This window comes from Hypanus sabinus, chromosome 12 (assembly GCF_030144855.1).
Source record: "Hypanus sabinus isolate sHypSab1 chromosome 12, sHypSab1.hap1, whole genome shotgun sequence".
Classification (NCBI taxonomy): Eukaryota; Metazoa; Chordata; class Chondrichthyes; order Myliobatiformes; family Dasyatidae; genus Hypanus; species Hypanus sabinus.
Window position 1 is genome coordinate 88,189,825 of NC_082717.1, and position 20,387 is coordinate 88,210,211.

The 20,387-nt window shown below is 38.1% G+C and overlaps 1 protein-coding gene across 3 annotated transcripts in view; it reads right to left on the bottom strand.

The window, feature by feature from the left end:
- abhd12 (abhydrolase domain containing 12, lysophospholipase) overlaps window positions 1–20,387 on the bottom strand; it is a 210,108-nt gene that overhangs the window by 173,971 nt on the left and 15,750 nt on the right. For all 3 annotated transcript variants that reach the window (XM_059986406.1, XM_059986404.1, XM_059986405.1), the window contains 2 exons: window positions 7,088–7,212; window positions 4,866–4,971 (listed from right to left, as the gene is read on the bottom strand). In XM_059986406.1, the coding sequence (XP_059842389.1) occupies window positions 4,866–4,971; window positions 7,088–7,212 (231 nt within the window). The remainder of the gene's footprint in view (window positions 1–4,865; window positions 4,972–7,087; window positions 7,213–20,387) is intronic.

A 20,387-nucleotide genomic window follows, 5' to 3' on the forward strand; every position in this document is an offset into this window, starting at 1 on the left:
AGTGTCAGACTCGCGTACTTGTGAGGCCATTAATCACTACAGTGTGATTAGAGCAAATGGGTTTTAAAAAATAGCGTCAGTTGCATGTATTTCTGTTCAAAAAGCAGTGATTTTTGTAACTGACAGCAAGAAATAAGCAGTAAGAAAATTCAGAACTGTTTTGCTCACTGTTGTTTCAAATATTCTGGCTTGGGGATGCAAGAAACGGACGGGAGTCAAAATTGAACAATTTCACTGCTTCAGTGAATTAGAAACTACAAAGAATTTAAAGGCATCAGCAATCATCTTGAATGTTACAATGATCATAAAGATTTGGCAGATGCAATAATCAAAAGCACTGCATGAAGGTAGTCCATTATTTGCACTAGGAGTCTGTGCTGATTTTATTCGTTTATGTCAATCAAAAGAACAGGGCAGTATTCTCTGAAGAAATTCTTCCATCAATAATCATTATACCCAATACCTTGCTTTATAGTACTGTCATAGTATTAGTAGTGTTCTAATTTGTTCTTGTATTCCATTTAAATACATAACTTGTTAAACAGTAGTTTGTCCTTTCTTATACCTTCTTAAGTATTTCTATAAAATTTCAGCTAATTGGGGCAGCCGCTTAATTGGGTCCAAATGTACTGGTCCCAATTAACTGCAATCTACTGTATTTAACGAAAACCTGAGTAAGAACTTCTTTACTCAGAGAATGGTGCAGATGTAGAACGAGCTGCCAGCAGAAGTGGTGGATGCGGGTTCAACTTCAGCATTGAAGAAAGGTTTGGACGAGTACATGGATGAGAGGGACATGGACAGCAATGGTCCATGTGAGGATCAATGGGTCAGCACGAGCGAGATGAGCCAAAGGACCAGTTTCTCTGCATACTGCTCTATGACTCTAACAGGGGTATGTATTCCAAATATGTCTGATTAACACACAAAATTGGCAGATCTGAGAATGTATATGTGAGGAGTATCAATTTAGCTGAATTGTACAGAAAATAAGTGAAGTTGGAAGTTAGGAGTTCAAATACACAGATTTCCTGTCACTCCCAAGACACTGTATGTGTGTGTGTGTACATTAAATTTGAACCACAAGCTCCAAGATCAGAGCTGACTACTGTTTTCAAATTGCAAATATCTTCCATGAAACAACTTTAGATAATCTTAACACATTTTCAATAACATCCCGGGACCAAATTGAAAACTTCACAGCAAGAGTACAGAAAGAGCTAGTACAGGAGAACATCACAGTAGTCTAGACACCTTACTCTCCTGTGCTTTCTCAAACAAAGTGGAGGGGTAGATGTCTTGCTGACCTGTAACACTACGATCTTGAGCCTTAAATGGAAGTGTCCCATTTTCCCACCCTTCCCCTTTTATGCCAATGAATATAAAAGTATTACTTTTTTTTCTATTTTGAATGAACTTCAGCAATGCATATGCCTGGCTGATAACGGACCTCCTCACTGAACTAATGTGGTTACCTTGTCTAACTGGAAAAATTGGCTGCAAACAACTGGCCCTGTGCTAAAAAGCATCATCATTATCAAACCATATCATTGAAATAAACAAGATACAAATCACTCTAACCTCCAGGATGAAGGATGATACATAAAAAAAAATAACCTGAGCATTTGTTTAAATCCAGTTGCTGTCTAGTTATTTAACAGATGATTGAGGATGGCACTAAATGCACCTTTGATATTTTTGTTTAATCTAGCTCTACAAAAAGATTGCTGGCAGCTTTGCATCTACAAACAACTTTCCCTTTGCTGGTGCTTTGTTTCCTAGTTGTACAACAGTGAAATGAACAAACTCGACTTTGTTTAATCTACATCAACACGGCATTGTTAAGCTGCAAATATGCATATTTAAATCAGATATGGTAAAACCGTTTTGATGTTTCAACAAATATTACAGACTTGTATGAATATACAACTAACAAATGCAATTTAACTTGAATGACAAATAAAAATTCAGCCAGAATTCACTGAATACTCACACCGCCATTTCACAGTGACCTATTGGAAACATCCAAAGAGGAACTATATTGGTTTCAATTTCAGCAGGAAGTAAAAGGATATGGGCTTTCAAAGGATAAAGATAAGCAGATTTGATTTTGATATCTGACCTGGGCAAATTGTCACTGGATTGTATTTTCTTGTTCTCATAAAATTATTTCTATATAACATCAATGGCTATATTTGTGGTCTTCTGCTGCCATAGCCCATTCACTTCAAGGTTCAAAGTGTTGTGTATTCAGAAATGCTCCTCTGCACACCATTGTTGTAACACATGGTTACTTGAGTTACATCGCTTTCCTATCAGTTTTAACTAGTCTGGCCATTCCCCTCTGGCCCCTCATTAACAAGGTCTTTTCACCCACAAAACTGCTGCTCGCTGGATGCTTTCTGTTTCTCAAACCATCTTCTGAAAACTCTAGAGACTGGTGTGTATGAAAATTCCAGGAGATCAGTAGTTTCTCAGGTACTCAAACCACTCTGCTTGGCACCAACAAACATTCTACTGTCAAAGTCACTTAGACCACATTTCATCCCCATTCTGATGCTTGGATTGAACAACAATTGAACCATTTGACCATGTCTGTATGATTGGCTGATTAGATATCTGCATTAACTAGCAGGTGTACAAGGTGTACCTAATAAACTGGTAACTGAATGTAATTTTCTATAAAGCTTGCCATAAAAAAAATTGACTGAAGATCTGGAACCTGAGCCATCTTCTGCACTTATTCATGTGATAGAGTCCCAGATCCAAGTAGTTTTAAATTAGTTCAAAAGGAACAACTATCATACGACAGCCTGCATTTCTCTGCAAAGCAGCATGTATTTATTAAAGAAAATAATATGCATTTCAGATGCTGGAAGAAAGTGAATGCCAGACAAGGATGCAAAGTTGAGTGAACGATGGTGCAAACGCAAATGAGTGTGCTAGTGTTTACTTAGAAAGCTGTTAGAATGGGCCAAGCAAGAAACAATGTTATGCGCACAAATTTAACATTAGTGAACTTGCATGTGTACATTTCAATGGAAATTAACTAAATAAAATCCACATTAATGAAAAGTGTCAAAGATATTTCCCACAGCAGCCCAATACTGTTTTTCTGGTATTCAGTACACTCAAAACAGCAGTAGGAGCAATTGTCAACTTTGTTTCTGGTAAAATTTTCTTCCACATTGATATTTGCAAGACTGATATTGCCCCATTAATGAAAAAAACATTACAACCTCTCAAGAATGTTGCTTTGGTTTAATGACAGAGCATAGAGTCCAAAACATACATCAAGCAGACAGACTCAAATTGCAATCATTGCAGTCTCTATCCTTGCACTCCCAGGATTTGGCAGGTTTTTCCTCAAAATCAGAAAAGCTAGAAGGAACCTTTTCTGTTACTGCAAGATCGTATTTCATCTGAATCAGAAATGACAAAGCAGGAGAACAGCTGACCAGCAGTGGCACCAAGAACTTTCTCATCTTTCCTCACAGTTCTGACCTCAGGAAGCAACCCTGAGGAATCACACCACAATACAACATTCCCACAGGAGTGTGCATCCAGGGAATACTTATATGTTCAAATGATGTTAAGGAGCTGGCAATGGAATCTTTACAAGTACACGGACACAGGAGGCAACCTTATTAACTTATTATTTAATTATTTATGGTTTTATATTGCTATATTTCTTCACTATTCTTGGTTGGTGCAGCTGTAACGAAACCCAATTTCCCTCGGGATCAATAAAGTATGTCTGTCTGTCTGTCTCCTTGTCCAAGGGATACTTAACAAGTTCAAGTTTAATTGTCATTCAACCATACACATGTACATATTTAAACAAATACAAAAGTTCCTCCAGGGCCAAGGTACCAAAAACCACAGCACATACAGTCACACTTGGCATACAAGGCTCATATATGACCAGAAGCTGCCAGTGACACATCTGTCAAAATAAGAGTGACACCCATGAATGAATGCATTGTATAATGCAGTATTTATCAAAAATATATGGTTCCTCACATTGTTAATTTTGCTAAACTCCTAAGAGTGTCATATAATTATCAGAGAAAGCAGGCAAGGATCTAGGGGCAAGTTTATTAAGAGTGACGGTATCCCTGACTTTCAATGCAGTGTAGACACTGAGGGGAGTGTATTAGCAGTATTCATAGGTCAATATTCACTGCTCTTACAAGGCCAAGAGCATAAGGGGCAAAAAGAAAATGAACACAATTGGATCTAATATTATGCCTAATATTTTCCAAGTCACAGCCACGTCCTCTTTCCTGTTTTACTTTCAACAGGAATGAATAATTCATATGGTTGTTCATGGATACAACATCCATCCTTAATCTACTAAGTAAAGTCCCTCTGTCTATCATAGCCAATTCTTGTTTCATGCCCTCATGTAGGAAGGATATACTGGCTTTGGAGGTGGTGAAGAGGTTCACCAGGTTGATTCCAGAGATGAGGGGGTTAGACTGTGAGGAGAGATTGAGTTGACTGGGACTGTACTTGCTGGAATTCAGAAGAATAAGATAGAGGCAGGAAAGTTGTTTCCACGGGTAGGTGAGACTAGAACTAGGGGACATTTCGGCAAGATTCAGGGGAGTAGATTTAGGACAGAGATAAGGAGGAACTGCTTTTTCCAGAGGGTGGTGCATCTGTGGAACTCTCTGCCCAATGAAGCAGTGTATATTGTGATATATACACGTACTTTAAATTTTCTTAAATCTTTGAAAGATGAAATTAAATGTCATTTCCTTAAAGGAAAGCAAGGTGTATTTTAATAACTATTTTTAAATGTTCCAATATCTGGAATGTTTGTTTTCTACTGTCCTTTACAAGCCTCTTCAGCTACTTACCAAGCACCGATAGTAATTGTCTCTTCAGGCTGAAGATAAAAATTCCATGTGTGGTTCAAACCTTGGTCTTGTGGCCTTTTTAAATCAATGAAATATGGTACCCGCACTAAGAAAGAGAAATGAGGCATTAACACTTTTCATGACAACAAAGATCATATCAAAGTTCAAATTTAAGATTAAATCCACATTGATTCTCTGATGTACACATGCAAGTTAAAAGCCCTTCTCATATCTATATTAAATGTCTTTTGTCAAAAGACGGATTCTGTTTACCCCCAATTTCCCCTAAACAATGCTTACTTGCTCATTTTCTAATATTGAAATTTCAAAATAGCTTTCCACTAAAATCTCTTACACAAGGAACTAATAGTGTCCGTGTTGATAAATATACTTTCTTTACAGCTTAAGTTAGTATAGCAGCAGAAGTAACTATACTAGTATTCAGAGGTCTGGTTTGATCTCGAAATGGGAACTTAAATCTCACCATGGCAACCACAGAAACTGAGATTCAATAATTAAATATATTTATGTGCAAGCTTGTACTAGTAGCAGTGACAACCAAAATACTATCTTGTGTGACTTCTGACCACCAATAAGTAAAATATGACTGTTTAATTTGAGGGTAAAAATAACTAAACATTGCCTAAAAGAGAATGATCAAAAGGCCTACATTATCTGTGGATGCTAAGCTATCATCTATTTTAATGACAAATATAGGTTGAGTGCCCCTTATCTGAAATTCCAAAATCTGAAAACCTCCGAAATTCAATTTTTTTTAAAGCGCTGACATGATGTCACAAATGGAAAATTCCACAAGACGCTGGGAAGGTTCACAGGCGATACACAGGTCTCTCAGCACCAAAGGCAGTTCTGAGAGGTGACCTCACATACATAATGAGCAGAAGTTAATGAAAAATGAAAAAACACTGCATAAAGGAAAAAAAAGATCTTGATCATGTATTCAGCAGAGTGAACATATACCATTTAACAGTAAGTTGATCATAAAACAAGTAAAAATCTATCACAACAAACTGAAAATTTGAAAGTAATTCTGAATATTCAGCAGGCTAGTTGCAGAAATTTAAGCACAACATTAAATTTTTAAGTCGTCTGCTGATCATGAAAATCCAACACCAGAACAAGTCTACGATGCTGATCGTCTTTATCTTACATAACGGCATTAAATTTTTAAAGCCTTGCTTTTGAAAATCTAACACCAGAACAGTCTACAATATTGATTATTTCCATATTTGACAAAATCTAAAAAAAATGTACAAATAGAGTACTGTAACCTTGTAATCAAAATACAGCATGGCAGGTGGAGACTGAAAGCCTGCCATTGTTTGCTGTTGTTGAACAGCTGATTCAGGTATTCTCCCGATACCGTTGAGCTGCTTTTGTTACCCTGCACACGTTATATTTTTTAATGGTATGTAATCATTTTTAATGTAAGTACACACTGGTAGCACATAAATTCAAAGTTAAAAATGATGGCAATCCCAAACTATCTCATTATATATTCCAAAATTTTAAAAAAAATCTCAATCCAAAACACTTCTAGCCCCAAGCATTTCAGATGGGGGGGTGGTGTATGTCTCTCTTTCTCAATATATATATATATATATATTCTCAAGAGAATACCCAGACCTGCCCTGGGTATTTTATATATAATATTCTGATTCTAAGACTAAAGATAGGCAGGAGAAATCAAGAAATTGACACACTGCATCACAGTTATATAGTTTAACTATATGAAGTTTAACTAGCAACACGTCATGAATTTTAGAAAATTGTGGGAATTAACTGAAAAGTTGGAGGTAGAGGGCAATTACAAGGAAAAAGCAGAGGCATTATAAATTTACATTAAAAAATGTACAATAACCAAGCTCACAAAGGGAATAGGTGCAAGGCTCAAGGGCTTTGATTTATTCAGTAGTAAAGTCAAACAGTGCTAGTCACAGGAGCATGAAGATCTAATTTAACAGTAACTGACTTGAATAGCTAGCTTGTTCCTATCTAAATCAGCGAAAAACAAATCTTTGATCAAAATTACCAGAAGCTTGGACAAAGAGCTTGGTCTAATAAATGACAGAGAAATAGCAAGACAGTAGGCTTAATGAAAGAATTCTAGAACTCAGATTTATACAATTTATACAGGTCAAGGCTGGTGCATAATACTTTGAATGATCTAGTGTACTGCATTGGTAATTAGTAGCACTCACCAAAATTTAAGAAGACAAGCTTGGCTTGGATGGCTGGACATAGCTTTACTATGAAAGGAATGCATATGTACACTGCTAAGAACCACAAAGCTACTTTCTTGATTCTGTTCAACAAACGGGATCGTCTAAAGCAAAAGGGAAAGAAAAATGGAAAAATGTTACTGAACAAACAGGACAAACATTGTAATCAATAATTCTATATTGTGAATAAACCAAAATGCTCTTTTCATAATCACATTTCATTCGTTTATAATTAAAAGCAGAACAAAATTAAATGGATACAATGCTAATAGAATTTTAAAAATTTGCATTCATTTCTATTGCAAAGCTTTAAGAAAAGGAATACTGTAACTTAAGTTAACAGCAAGAAAACTTACCGAATTGTTACCAAATGCTGAAAAACATCATTCCTTTCCATAGATGAATTACACAATATTTCTATTTAAAAATAGATCATCAATATTCTCACAGAAGTCATTAATCACATTATAGGATATTTATGCTTGAATGTTCATTAATCATGGTGCTGATCTCCCCAACACAAAATACAGTACAAAATACACAATGAAATAATTGGCTAGTACTCAATCACTTAGGGCCAAGGGGAGTGAAAATTGATGGCAGTGTAGGGGTGGAAAGTAGGGAAAATAGTGGGATAGGCTCCTCTACAAAGGACCCAAAATGTGAGCTGCGACTATTTACAAACAGGAAAATAGCATTAGTCCTGCAATCACGTTCAGTATTGTGTGAGTACTGGAAAACAAACAGTGAAAGAGAAAGAGAATGACTCTGAAGTAATGTTCTAGTTAAGCACACTATAAAGCATTCATTATTTGAACGATGGATATCTGAATGCTGGGTTTGTTAGTTTAACAAACTAATGTGCAACTAGTATGCAAATCCTTTTAAAAAATACACAAACAAAATTTTACTTTCTGAACAAACATTATTTGAAATATTCTTAAAACACCTTATAAACTAAGGTTGGTACTGTGTGGAAGGTATATCATGATTTTATAACAGCTTTAAGTAAAGTTGATGCACAACAATGCTGCAGAGAAACATGCCACCATAAAAGTAGTAAACCAATTATTTGGGACACTATGCTGCTTAGCTGGGACAGGAGACTGCTGCCAAAGAGTTTCTAACTACCATCAAATGAGTGCACTTGTCTGGCCATTAGGTATCACACTGTGCTTAGAGTGAAGAGTTTTTAAAATATCAGCTGTGTGCATTTCAGTTCAAAAAGTAATGATTTTTGTCACCGACAGTTGACAAGAAATAAACAGAAAGACAATTCAAAACTGTTTTGCTCAATGTAGATTTAAGCATTCAAGCTTGGAGATGTGAGAAACAGCTGCGAGTGAAAATAAAGCGATTTCAGTACTTCAACAAGTTAAGGACTATGAAGAATTTATAAGTATCAACAATCATCTTGAATGTTACAATGAAAATGAAGATTGGAGGATGTAATTGACGAAAGCAGTCTGTTATCTGCATAGGGTGCTTGCGCTGATTTTGTTCATTTACAGTCAATGAAAAGAATATGGCAGCATACACTGGTTGAATTCTTCCATTGATAACTATTACAAACCAATACAGTTTTATAGTACAGCAGTAGCTTTGGTGGTGTTCTACTTTGTTCTGTATTTCATTTAAATATATAATTTGTTACTCAGTTAAATGGTAGTTTGTCTTTTTTGTACCTTTTTAACTATTTCCATGACACTTCAGCTAATTGGGGCAACCACTTACTTGGGCCAAAATGTACCAATCCTAGTATGTCCAATTAACTACACTCTAAAGTATTTAACATCATCAACTAAAGCTAAATTGTGAAAGATGATGCTGTACTGGCAAGCTTTAAGAAAGCACACTCTGAATTCCAGCTTGGAGATGAAAAATTCCTGACAAGGATACTGCCAGCATGTTTTACTTTATGTAGAATTTACCACACTGAGGTAGGCCAGATGATACTACATATTTTCTATTACATCATGTGATTTATGATTCCGTTATTTCCATCAATGTAACTAAAATAAAAACAGAAAATACTGGAAGCACTGAGCAGGTTTTAGGTAGCACCTGTGGAAAGAGAAATGGTCAATATTTCAGGAAGGAGAAAGAGAGAAACAAATTAGTTTAGGTAGCAGACAACGAAGGCGAGGCAGCTAATGTCCTTTGCCTTAACTGTCACATTAATCATCCGGTCTCACTCTATTAGAAATATTCCTTTGCTCCACCCCTCCCTCATCTTCCCTGCTACTTAAATCAAATTTGTTTCCCTTTCCCAGTTCTGATGAAGGGTCTTCAACCTGAAACATTCCTTCTTTCTTCTGGAGATGCCTGACCTACTAAGTGTTTCCAGTATTTTCTGCTTTTATTATACTTTCATCAGACTAACTGCTGAGCAGTAGATTTTTAATTGTAACAGAATTTTATCTTATCTTGAAGGTGGTTACATTTAAAAGGCCACTTGTGGATCTGAAGTCTGGTTAACTTTCCATTGTCTTTTTATTAACACTGGCCTTTGGTGGAGACTCACCGTGATAGCTCATGTGGATCATAAACTTTTGGTGTTATTTGATATGTGAAAGGTCACAAAGGCATATTTAATGGTGTTAAACATTTAAAGTTTATATCATATAACTGTCAATGACACACTGACCTTAAAAATCGCAAGTTGATATAATTGAACTTCTGAAGTGCAGTACAACACTGGGCTTCTACTGCATAGACCAAGAAACCCAAGAGACCGCAGATGCTGGAATATGGAGCAACAAACAAGATGATGGAAGAACTCAGCTGGTCAGACAGCATCCATCCAGTCTGCTTCCTTCCTCTGATACTACCTGGAGTTCCTCACCAAGTTTGTTACTACAACCATATGTTAACACAAGTGAACAAAGACACATTTCCAACCTCTGGAGGAGCAAGTTAGCCCATCTACAGCAAGGCCACATTCTAAAGTTTGGTTTAAGACCTTATGGAAGGTCTTGAGAAGTAGTTTGGGTTTGTCTGAGAAAGGTGTGCAGCGCAAGTCAAAGCCAAGGAGAAAGCCTTAGATATTTAGCTATGGCAAGAGGAGAAAAGTGATAAAGCATTTGTTCAAAAATGTGCTACTCTTCACACAATAGTATCTAGTGATTTACAAATGATAAAGAAAATTTCAACCATGCAGAAATTTAACTGAAACATGTGTACTGAAATGGGAGACATAGACTGGTATGGACAAGTCAAATTTGAATAACCAGCAGTTCAAATAACTTGAAGAGCAAAAGTAGACTTAATTAAAACTGGAGCAATACAGCATCCATGAAGTGAACACTAGGGAATGGACAGTCAACGTTACAGATTGAGACCTTCATCTGCACTGGATACTGATTGGGTGACTAAAGCACCTCCACTCAGTCCATTGTGTCAACTGGGATCTTCCGGAGGCCAGCCATTTCAATTCTACTTCTCCTTCCTGCACTGACATACCTGTTCACAGACCTCTCCAATTGGTTACAGCCAAATGAAAATTAGAAGGACAATACCACATATTCCACCTGTGCAGTCTCCAACATGGTGGCAGGAACTTCCAGTAACTGCTCCCCCTCTATCCCTTTTGCCCCATTTTTCTTTCATCTGTTTCATCTTAAACTAACTAGATCCCATTACTGTATCTTTCCTTCTCCTCTCCTACCCTCTGCATCTGTCCATCACCCACACATTCCTCCCACAGGTTTCCCTCCCCGTCTCCCTTCCTTAATTCAATGCCCCACTGACCTCACCTATCAGATTTGTCATCTTCAGCTCTTTAGCACTTCCACCCATCATCTTCCAACCTCCAATATCATCCTACTTTCATCTGAAAAAGCCTAGTGCTGTTGGAGAGTCTTAACCAAAAAACATCAACCGTCCATTTCTCTCCATAAATGCAGCCTGCATTGCTGTGCTTCATCAGCATTTTGTGTGTTGCTCCAGATTCCAGCACCAGCAGTCCCTTGTGCCTCAATTAAAAGCGGACTAATGTATACAGCTGCAACTTATAGTTCAACATGAAGGAGTAATTCTTTCCCTACAAGTTAACATGGTCACATGACCTTAGCAACTAAAGACAGACCATAAAATTAAGAGCAGAATTAGACCATTCAGCCCATCGAGTCTGCTTCAACACTATCAAGGCTAATTTATTATCCTGTTCAACCTCATTTTCCTGCCTTCTCCCATAATCTTCCACACCCTGACTAATCAAGAACCCACCAACCTTTGCTTTAAATACTGTATACCCAATGATTGCCTCCACAGCTGCCTGTGACAATGAACTTCAGATTCACCACCTATAGCACGAAGTTTGGCACTCATCTTGACTTGACATTTCAGACAATGTGATAGCTGATTGGTCTTCCAATACGACCACACAAAATCACTGAAAAGGTGGGGGTTGGGAGGAAGTTGGTTATACAGCAAGTAACTGATCTAATAGCACAGTTCTCCCATGCTTAGTAACAATTTCTAAATGTAACTACTTAGAAAATACATTAAAGAGTCCAAAAGATCAATGCTCTGCGTTTCTGTTCCTCTTTGGTCTCTTCCCATTTGGTCTCTAAGCAGTAGCAGAATCTGCATTCTAAACACATAAACAGGAATTATCATAAAATGGCAGCATTTGCTAGGGAGAGAAACAACATCCATTAAGTAGGGATGTGCAAAAGCTAATAGTAACACTATGCAACAGTTTCTTTCCCCAAGCTATCAGACTCCTCAATACCCGAAGACTGGACTGGACACCTTGCCCTACTGTCCTGTTTATTATTTATTGTAATGCCTGCACTGTTTTTGTGCACTTTATGCAGTCCAGTGTAGGTCTGTAGTCTAGTGTAGCTTTCTCTGTGTTGTTTTTTTTTAATTACATAGTTCAGTCTAGTTTTTTGTACTGTGTCATGTAACATTATGGTCCTGAAAAACGTTGTCTCATTTTTACTATGCACTGTACCAGCAGTTATGGTCGAAATGACAATAAAAGTTGATTTGACTCGAAGAGCTCGGCTCAGCATGTTACTGCAAGTGTGAAATACAAAGATTGCAAGATTAGGAAACCTTGATCAGAAAAGAAAAGGAAACATATAGTGCTTCAGGTAGTGCCGTTTGGTTTTAAGCGACTCTTTTGAGATTTATATAGGGTACAGAAGAGACTGAAGAAAAAAGTTATGGAAGCAAAGGATACACAATGGCCTAGGCAAGTAGTCACAAGGACAATCTCAAAAAGTTCCTTTAGGAACCAAAACAGAAATCCATGTATGGAGCCATGAACAGGATCCTAAAGGTATATGTTTTATTGGTATTCACCAGGGAGAAGGCACTGCAAGGAAGGGCGACAGTGATTGTGTCAAGAACAAAGTGTTAGAGACATTGACATGCATTAAGGTGGATAACCAACGGTCTAACCCACAATGCTATGAGATATATAATATAAGAGGATAACTGGGGCTCTAATACCTCACCTGTGGCTAACAATAATGTATCAGAAGACTAGTGGATAAGTGTTCCTTTATTCGAAAAGGACAATGGGGATGAGCCAAGAAATTACAGGCCAGTGAATCTTAAATCAATAGTAGGGAATTATTGGAAAAATTTTAAGAGGCAGGATTTATGTGCATTGAAAAGAGAGGGATTGATTAGGAAGAGTCAACACAACATGCTGCAGGGAAAATCCTGTCTCACAATTTGATTGAGTTCTTTTGAGATAGTAATTAAGAACAATGAAGTCAGTGCAGTAGACATGGTTTACATAGCATTTAGCAAGATTTTTGATAAAGTCCCACACAGTAGGATGGTCCAGCAAGTGAACTCCAAGGTGCATTGGCAAACTGGATCCAAAATTTGCTTGGCAATAGGAGGCAGGAGGTAGTGGTCAAGAGTTATTGCAGACTTCTAGTCTGAGAAACAAGTGGTGTACCACAGGGAATGGTGCTGAGACATTTGATGTTTTCAAAGTACAGTACTATGCCCAAGACTTCTGCACAACACTGTAGTAATTATATGTACTGCACTGTACTGGTGCCACACAAAAACATTTCATGATCTGCAAGGGATAATAAATCTGATTCTGATATGGGTCTCTATTATGGACTGAGAGTGGGAAGGGAGCAGAGAGAGGGGAATCATGGTTGGGAAAAGGCATAGCGAGAGGGGAGAAAGTGAGAAGCACCAGAGACATTCCATAATAATCAATAAACTAATCGCTTGGAATCAGATTACCTTGCCTGGTGTCAAGGCTGTGTGTATCTGCACCCATGCCACCCCCTGCCCCTGGTACTCCTCCCACAGCACTCCATCCTCACAACTCCAACATCCTTTGTTCCCACCATTTTTACAAACTTGCTCCCTGCTCCATGTTGACAAATATAATACAGGTGTCTTCCCCCCCCCCCCTTACAAAGATAGAGCATTCCTATGAAACCTTTCTTAAGCTGAAATGGTGTAAAGCGAAGAACCGTTAATTTATATGGGGATAATTTTTGTAAAAGCGAAAATCCTCTTTGTAATGCGAAAACAGGTTACTAATGTAGGTCTTTTGTAAAAGCAAAGTGGTGTAAAGCAAATATTTGTAAAGTGGGGGACATCTGTACTTTACAAAAGTCTTAGGCACCCGAGCTATATATATATGTGCCCAAGACATTTGCACAGTACTGAATATAAGTAAATTTGGATGAGCATGCAAGTGGCCTGTTTAGCAAGTTTGCTGACAACACAGAAAACGGTGGAATAGTAGATAATTAAGAAGATTATGAAAGAATATAAAGGAGTATAGATCAATTTGAAAATTGAGTGAAACAGAGACAGATGGAAGCTAATCCAAATGAGTGAGCAACAGGACATAGAACACTGCGTACAGTTCCGGTCACAATACTATAGGAAGGATGTAGCAACATTCAAGAAGGTGCAGAAGAGATTCACCAAAGTGTTGCCTGGAACAGACTAATTTCCTCAAAGGAGATATTGGATGAGCAGAACTTATTCTCTCTGAAACTTGGGAGGCAAAAGTGTGGCCTTCCAGAGGTTCATAAAATTATGAAAGATGGGGTAGCTAATCAGTATTTCCCAGGGTGGGGAAAACTACAACTAGAAAACATGGGTTTCAGTGAGGGGGAAGAAACTTTAAGGAGATAAGAGGGGCAAGTTTCTCCACATAGAGGGTGATGCTTATATGGAATTAGCTGCCAGAGGAAGTGGCAGAGTCTGCTACAATTTCAGAATTTAAAATGGCATTTGGACTGGCACTTGGACAGGAAAGAGGTAGAGAGATACAGGCCTAACACAGGTAAATGGGATTCCAGTGGTTAGGCATCACTGTCAGCACAGATGAATTGCACCACTCTCCTCCATCTAGTGGAATTAGTTCTTACCCTCAATAATTTCTCCTTTGGCTCCTCCCACTTCCTCCAAACCAATGGTGTATGGGCGCCTGTATGGGTCCCAGTTATGCCTGCCTTTTTGTTGGCTTTGTGGAACAGTCCATGTTCCAAGTCTATACCGGTATCCATGCCCCTCTTTTCCTTCGCTACATCGACGACTGCATTGGCGCTGCCTCTTGCACGCATGCTGAGCTCGTCGACTTCATTAACTTTGCCTCCAACTTTCACCCTGCCCTCAAATTTACCTGGTCCATTTCCGACACCTCCCTCCCATTTCTTGATCTTTCTGTCTCCACCTCTGGAGACGGCTTATCTACTGATATCTACTATAAGCCTACAGACTCTCACAGCTACCTGGACTATTCCTCTTCCCACCCCGTCTCTTGCAAAAATGCTATCCCCTTCTCACAATTCCTCTGTCTCTGCCGCATCTGCTCTCAGGATGAGGCTTTTCATTCCAGGACGAAGGAGATGTATTCCTTTTTTAAACAAAGGGGCTTCCCTTCGTCCACCATCAACTCTGCTCTCAAACGCATCCCTCCCATTTCCCGCACATCTGCCCTCACCCCATCCACCCGCCACCCCACTCGGGATAGGGTTCCCCTTGTCCTTACCTACCACCCCACCAGCCTCCAGGTCCAACATATAATTCTCCGTAACTTCCGCCACCTCCAAGGGGATCCCACTATCAAACATATTTTTCCCTCCCCCGCTTTCTGCTTTTCGCAGGGATCGCTCCCTACAAGACTCCCTTGTCCACTCGTCCCCCCACCATCCCTTCCCACCGATCTCCCTCCTGGCACTTACCCTTGTAAACAGAACAAGTGCTACACCTGCTCTTACACTTCCTCCCTCACCACCATTCAGGGCCCCAGACAGTCCTTCCAGTGAGGCGACACTTCACCTGTGAGTCGGCTGGTGTGGTATACTGCATCCGGTGCTCCCAGTGTGGCCTTTTATATATTGGTGAGACCCGACGCAGACTGGGAGACCATTTCGCTGAACACCTACGCTCCGTCCACCAGAAAAAGCAGGATCTCCCAGTGGCCACACATTTTAATTCCACGTCCCATTCCCATTCTGATATGTCTATCCATGGCCTCCTCTATTGTCAAAATAGATCCAAACTCAGGTTGGAGGAACAACACCTTATATACCGGCTGGGTAGCCTCCAACCTGATGGCATGAACATTAACTTCTGTTAATGCCCCCCCTCCCCTTCTTACCCCATCCCTGACATATTTAGTTGTTTGCCTGTTCTCCATCTCCCTCTGGTGCTCCCCCCCCCCCAAAACTTTCTTTCTCCTGAGGCCTCCCATCCCATGATCCTTTCCCTTCTCCAGCTCCGTATCAATTTCATCAATCACCTTTCCAGCTCTTAGCTTTATCCCACCCCCTCCGGTCTTCTCCTATCATTTCGCATTTCCCCCTCCCCCCACTACTTTCAAATCTCTTAGTATCTTTCCTTTTGGTTAGTCCTGACGAAGGGTCTCGGCCCGAAACGTCGACAGCGCTTCTCCCTATAGATGCTGCCTGGTCTGCTGTGTTCCACCAGCATTTTGTGTGTGTTGTTGTTTGAATTTCCAGCATCTGCAGATTTCCTCGTGTTTGCACCAAACAGTGTGTTTCTGTGCTGTACAACTTTATTTCTAACTGAAATTATTGCCAAATTATGTTATTTAAAAAGTATAGTGGGTCAACAATCTTAAGGCTGTCAGCTAATCTTTCTCATGTTATTTACAATACAACCCAAGTTCCCTTGATGAAATTACTGAAGAGTAATCCCTCCTGGGTATCCATTATCCTCATGTAATACAATCCCAGCCAGTCATTATTCTACTTCTGAACGTTGAACAGCACAAATTGGTGCCACGCCAAATGTGCAATATGTGTGTACAGACAGTTACAATATGAAGCCAGTAAAACAAGTATTAATATTTCTCAAAGTCTGAGCAAAAGGACTTCTGAAGTTCAGAATAAACTAATATGTCACACATTCACTCTTCACAGTATTTTCACACAAACATTAAAAATGTTAAAACTAAATTTTATTATGTGACTAAAGAAAGTAAAATAAGAATTTGACATACTATATATTAAATGTTCTAGAAAATGAATTTTAAATCATTACAATTGCTACCTGATTAAGATGCTTGACAACACATACACAAATAGATTCACAGGCCATTCTCGTTTCCACTTGGTCACCAGAACCATATCTGGTTTCCACTAAGTTGGATATTGAGAACTAATTACAACATGCAACCAACTTAATTATTAAGATGATTATCTCAAAATACAAAAATCAGATTAGAACTTTCCAACCATGAAGGAACTGAAACAAAGAGATAAAACATTTAAAAATTCAATTTAACAGAAAGCCATACAATGGTGAACTAATCTCCTTTTTAAGCATGGTGCACCAGGTGTTCAGAATATATTCCATTTGGGATTATTACTCCATGAAAGCATTTTTAAGACTATGATTGTCAATATGGATTACAAGCGATAAACTATGCAAATGTACGTTAACGAATGAGACTTCTGACCGAACTGCCTCTGGGCAATTAGAAAAGAATCAATATTAATAGATCAATTCTTAATGTATTAAACTAAAGTCTCAAGGTTTAGTGAATGCCTGAAGGAGAGGTTCTGGAAGGGAGGAGATGCTGGAGGAAATGTTGATATGTCGTTTCCCTTCAGTTTGGAAAATTTGTTGAGAGCAAAATGTGCCATAGAAGAGATTTGTCTTTAAACATCGCTCAATCTTTTGAGACTACAGTCAGTTCTATTTCAAGGGCTTGAGTGAAACACATGAACAAGCTCCATATAGTCCGTGGCATTTGTCTACTCTTCAGGTGTGTGATTTACTCCCAAGTCACAGATGGGAGTCTACACGGAATACATGGATTATTTTTGTAAATATCTTTAGTTAAATAAAACAAAAATATAATAAGTATATAATGTCAAACATGTTCCTCCTATTACTTAGTAATTCACATAAGTTAACATTTATTTACAGCATTAAAGCAATAGTTCATGGTGTTTTAACACAGATTTCAACTATTTAATATGCAAAGCAGGAGGACTCTACCATGTAGATCCTCTGTGGAGTCCTTGAAGCCTATGTCAGTAAATATCCTTAAGATGGGAAAGTTTTTGACACTTGGTCAGAGCCAACACTCCCAGAATACATCAGGTTTTTTGCATCCTCATGGATAATATTCACTGCTTTGATAGCTTTCCAACAGTAACCATTTGTTTCATTGTGTCCCTAGGAACAGTTTCATGCAGTTGTTCAGGATGAACTTCAAAAAATACCCTACATCTCCACCAGGTACTTCTGGCAAAGACACATTCTCTGAATCCACCTAACTAGCTATGCCTGGATTGCATGGGATCTAACCTCTCAGGCCAACCTACCATGAAGGACCTTGTCAAAGGCCCACTAGAGTCCAAATAGAGAACATGCTGTCAGACTGCAAATAACTCCTCCCTGATAATGATCATGTTCTCCAAAATATCTCCACTTATTTCCCTAAATTCTTAAGACACCATAATTTCCTCCTCAGTAAACACCCCCTTTGTGGCTCGAGACACATCTCAAATAAAAAGATAATTACCCGCACTTCTGCTGAAAATCAGTGCATTTAATGTAATAATAAAATTCCACAACTCTGGATTAGGATTAGCAGAGAAATTGTCCTGTAACAGTACAGACTTTATATTTTTTCATTTTTGTTGCTTTTATATACAGTCATGAATTTAATGTCTACTGACACTTGTGGAAGCAAATGTTAATTGCCTTACTTCATTTTATCTAACTTTTTCATCAAAGCACCAAAGCTAAACTTAAGCACACTAACTAATGCCAGTGAAGATCAGAAATAAGGAAATAAACCTACAATCCTGTGGCTAGCTAAGAAAAGAACCTAGTTCAGGCAAGTTGGTGTTTCACTCACATCAAAAAGTTAACATTTATGGTTGGGCTTTGGATCTAATCTAAATAACAAATTGAGAGTTAATGTGCAGATAGAAATAATGAAATGAGAATGCAAGAGGTCTGCTGTTTGTATAAAGCGATAACTATTTAACTTTAAACTACGTAATAGACTACTGAATAAGTTGAGAGCTGGTAGAGTTAGGGAACATATCAGGGTGGATAGCACCTAGCTGGATAACTGAATGTAGGAAAGAGAGTTGTACTACATTCTACTACATGGGTCCCCACAAGAAGTATTTGTTCATAGCCTGTATTATCAATTCAGATTTTTCAATAAAATGTTTTATAAATTTGCAAATGACATGTAAGTGGAAGAAAGAGTCAACACTGAGGAAGTAAATTCAAAGTAAGTTTATTATCAAAGTACATAAATTTTACCCTTGAGATTTATTTTCTTGCAGGTATTCACAGGAAAATAAAAAAAGAACATACAATTTATTAAAAACTAAACATAAACAAAGACTGACAAGCATTGTGCAAAAGACAAACTGTGCAAATAATTAAGTATATAGTACTGAGAATATGAGTTGTTGAGTCCTTGAAAGTGAGACTGTGGGTTGTGGAGTCAGTTCAGAGTTGGGGTGAGTGAAGTTATCCACCCTGCTTCAGGAGCCTGATGGTTGAAGAGTAATAACTGTTCCTGTGCCTGGTGATGTGGTTCCTCTTGCCCAATAGTAGCTTCAAGAAGAAAGCATAACCTGGATGGTGGGAGTCCTTAATGATGGATGCTGCTTTCTTGTGGCAGGACTCCATGTAAACGTGCTCAATGGTAGGGAGAGCTTTACTTCTGTTCAACAGTATCTCTAGACTTTTCTGTAAACTAGTTATCAAAATACTTCAATAGTATGTTTGCAAAACAGTGAAATAATTTCAAAATAAGTGTCAACATATGAATCTATAGTATTAATGTATGGTTAAACAAAAAAAAGTTCTCAAATGACTAGATAAAAAGTGGGAAGAAGAGAAGCAAATAGATTTTATTTTATTTTTTAAATTTAGAGATGTAGCACGGTAGGAGCACAGTAAGAGACTCTTCTGGCCCAATAAGCCTGGGCTGTCCAATTAAACCTCTAACCCTTGTGTCTTTGGAAATAGGAGAAAATGGGAACACCCTCGGTCATGGGGAGAACATACAAACTCCTTATAGACATCAGTGGGAATTGAATTCAGGTCGATGGTACTGAAACAGCAATATGCTAACCGCTACACTACCATGCTGCTGGTAGTACAGTAAAAATAAACAGACCACCAAAAATTTTGATACAAGCTAGTAAAGCATAGCAAGCTAAAACAATTTATTTTGAAGAGGTGGAACAAACACAAACATGAAATACTAAATAAATCATAGCCAACTTGTACTGTGTACTGTTCTGGATGCCATATACTTGAAAGAATAAGAAACTGGAGAAGATAATTAATGAGCTTATAACACTTATACCAGAAATAAAGGTTATAATTATCAAAAAGTGTTGAAAAAGCAAAGACTGATCTAACAGGTATTTAAATTATGAACAGCTTTGATACTTGGTGGAACAAAAGAGAACATATCCATTTGTGGGGAAGCGTTGGGAAAAATATTTCTTAATACAGTTCTGAACTTGATGTCTTTTTTTAAAAAATCATACTCTTTTAAGTTGCCTCAGACAGTTTTGCTATATTAAAGATACAATACCGCAACAGTGGAGAGAAAAATAGTGTGGTTAACTAGTGTGGAGGGCCATGAGTACAAATGGGATACAACATATTTGACATAATCAGAAAGTTGCACAATGACTACGACAATAAATATTTCATTATTGTGGCATGGGTGGAAACCTAATTGATAAGATTCTGATAAATAAGTTCCAAGAAAGAAAGTCATCAACATGGCTGATTGTGACACGTTCAAAACCAG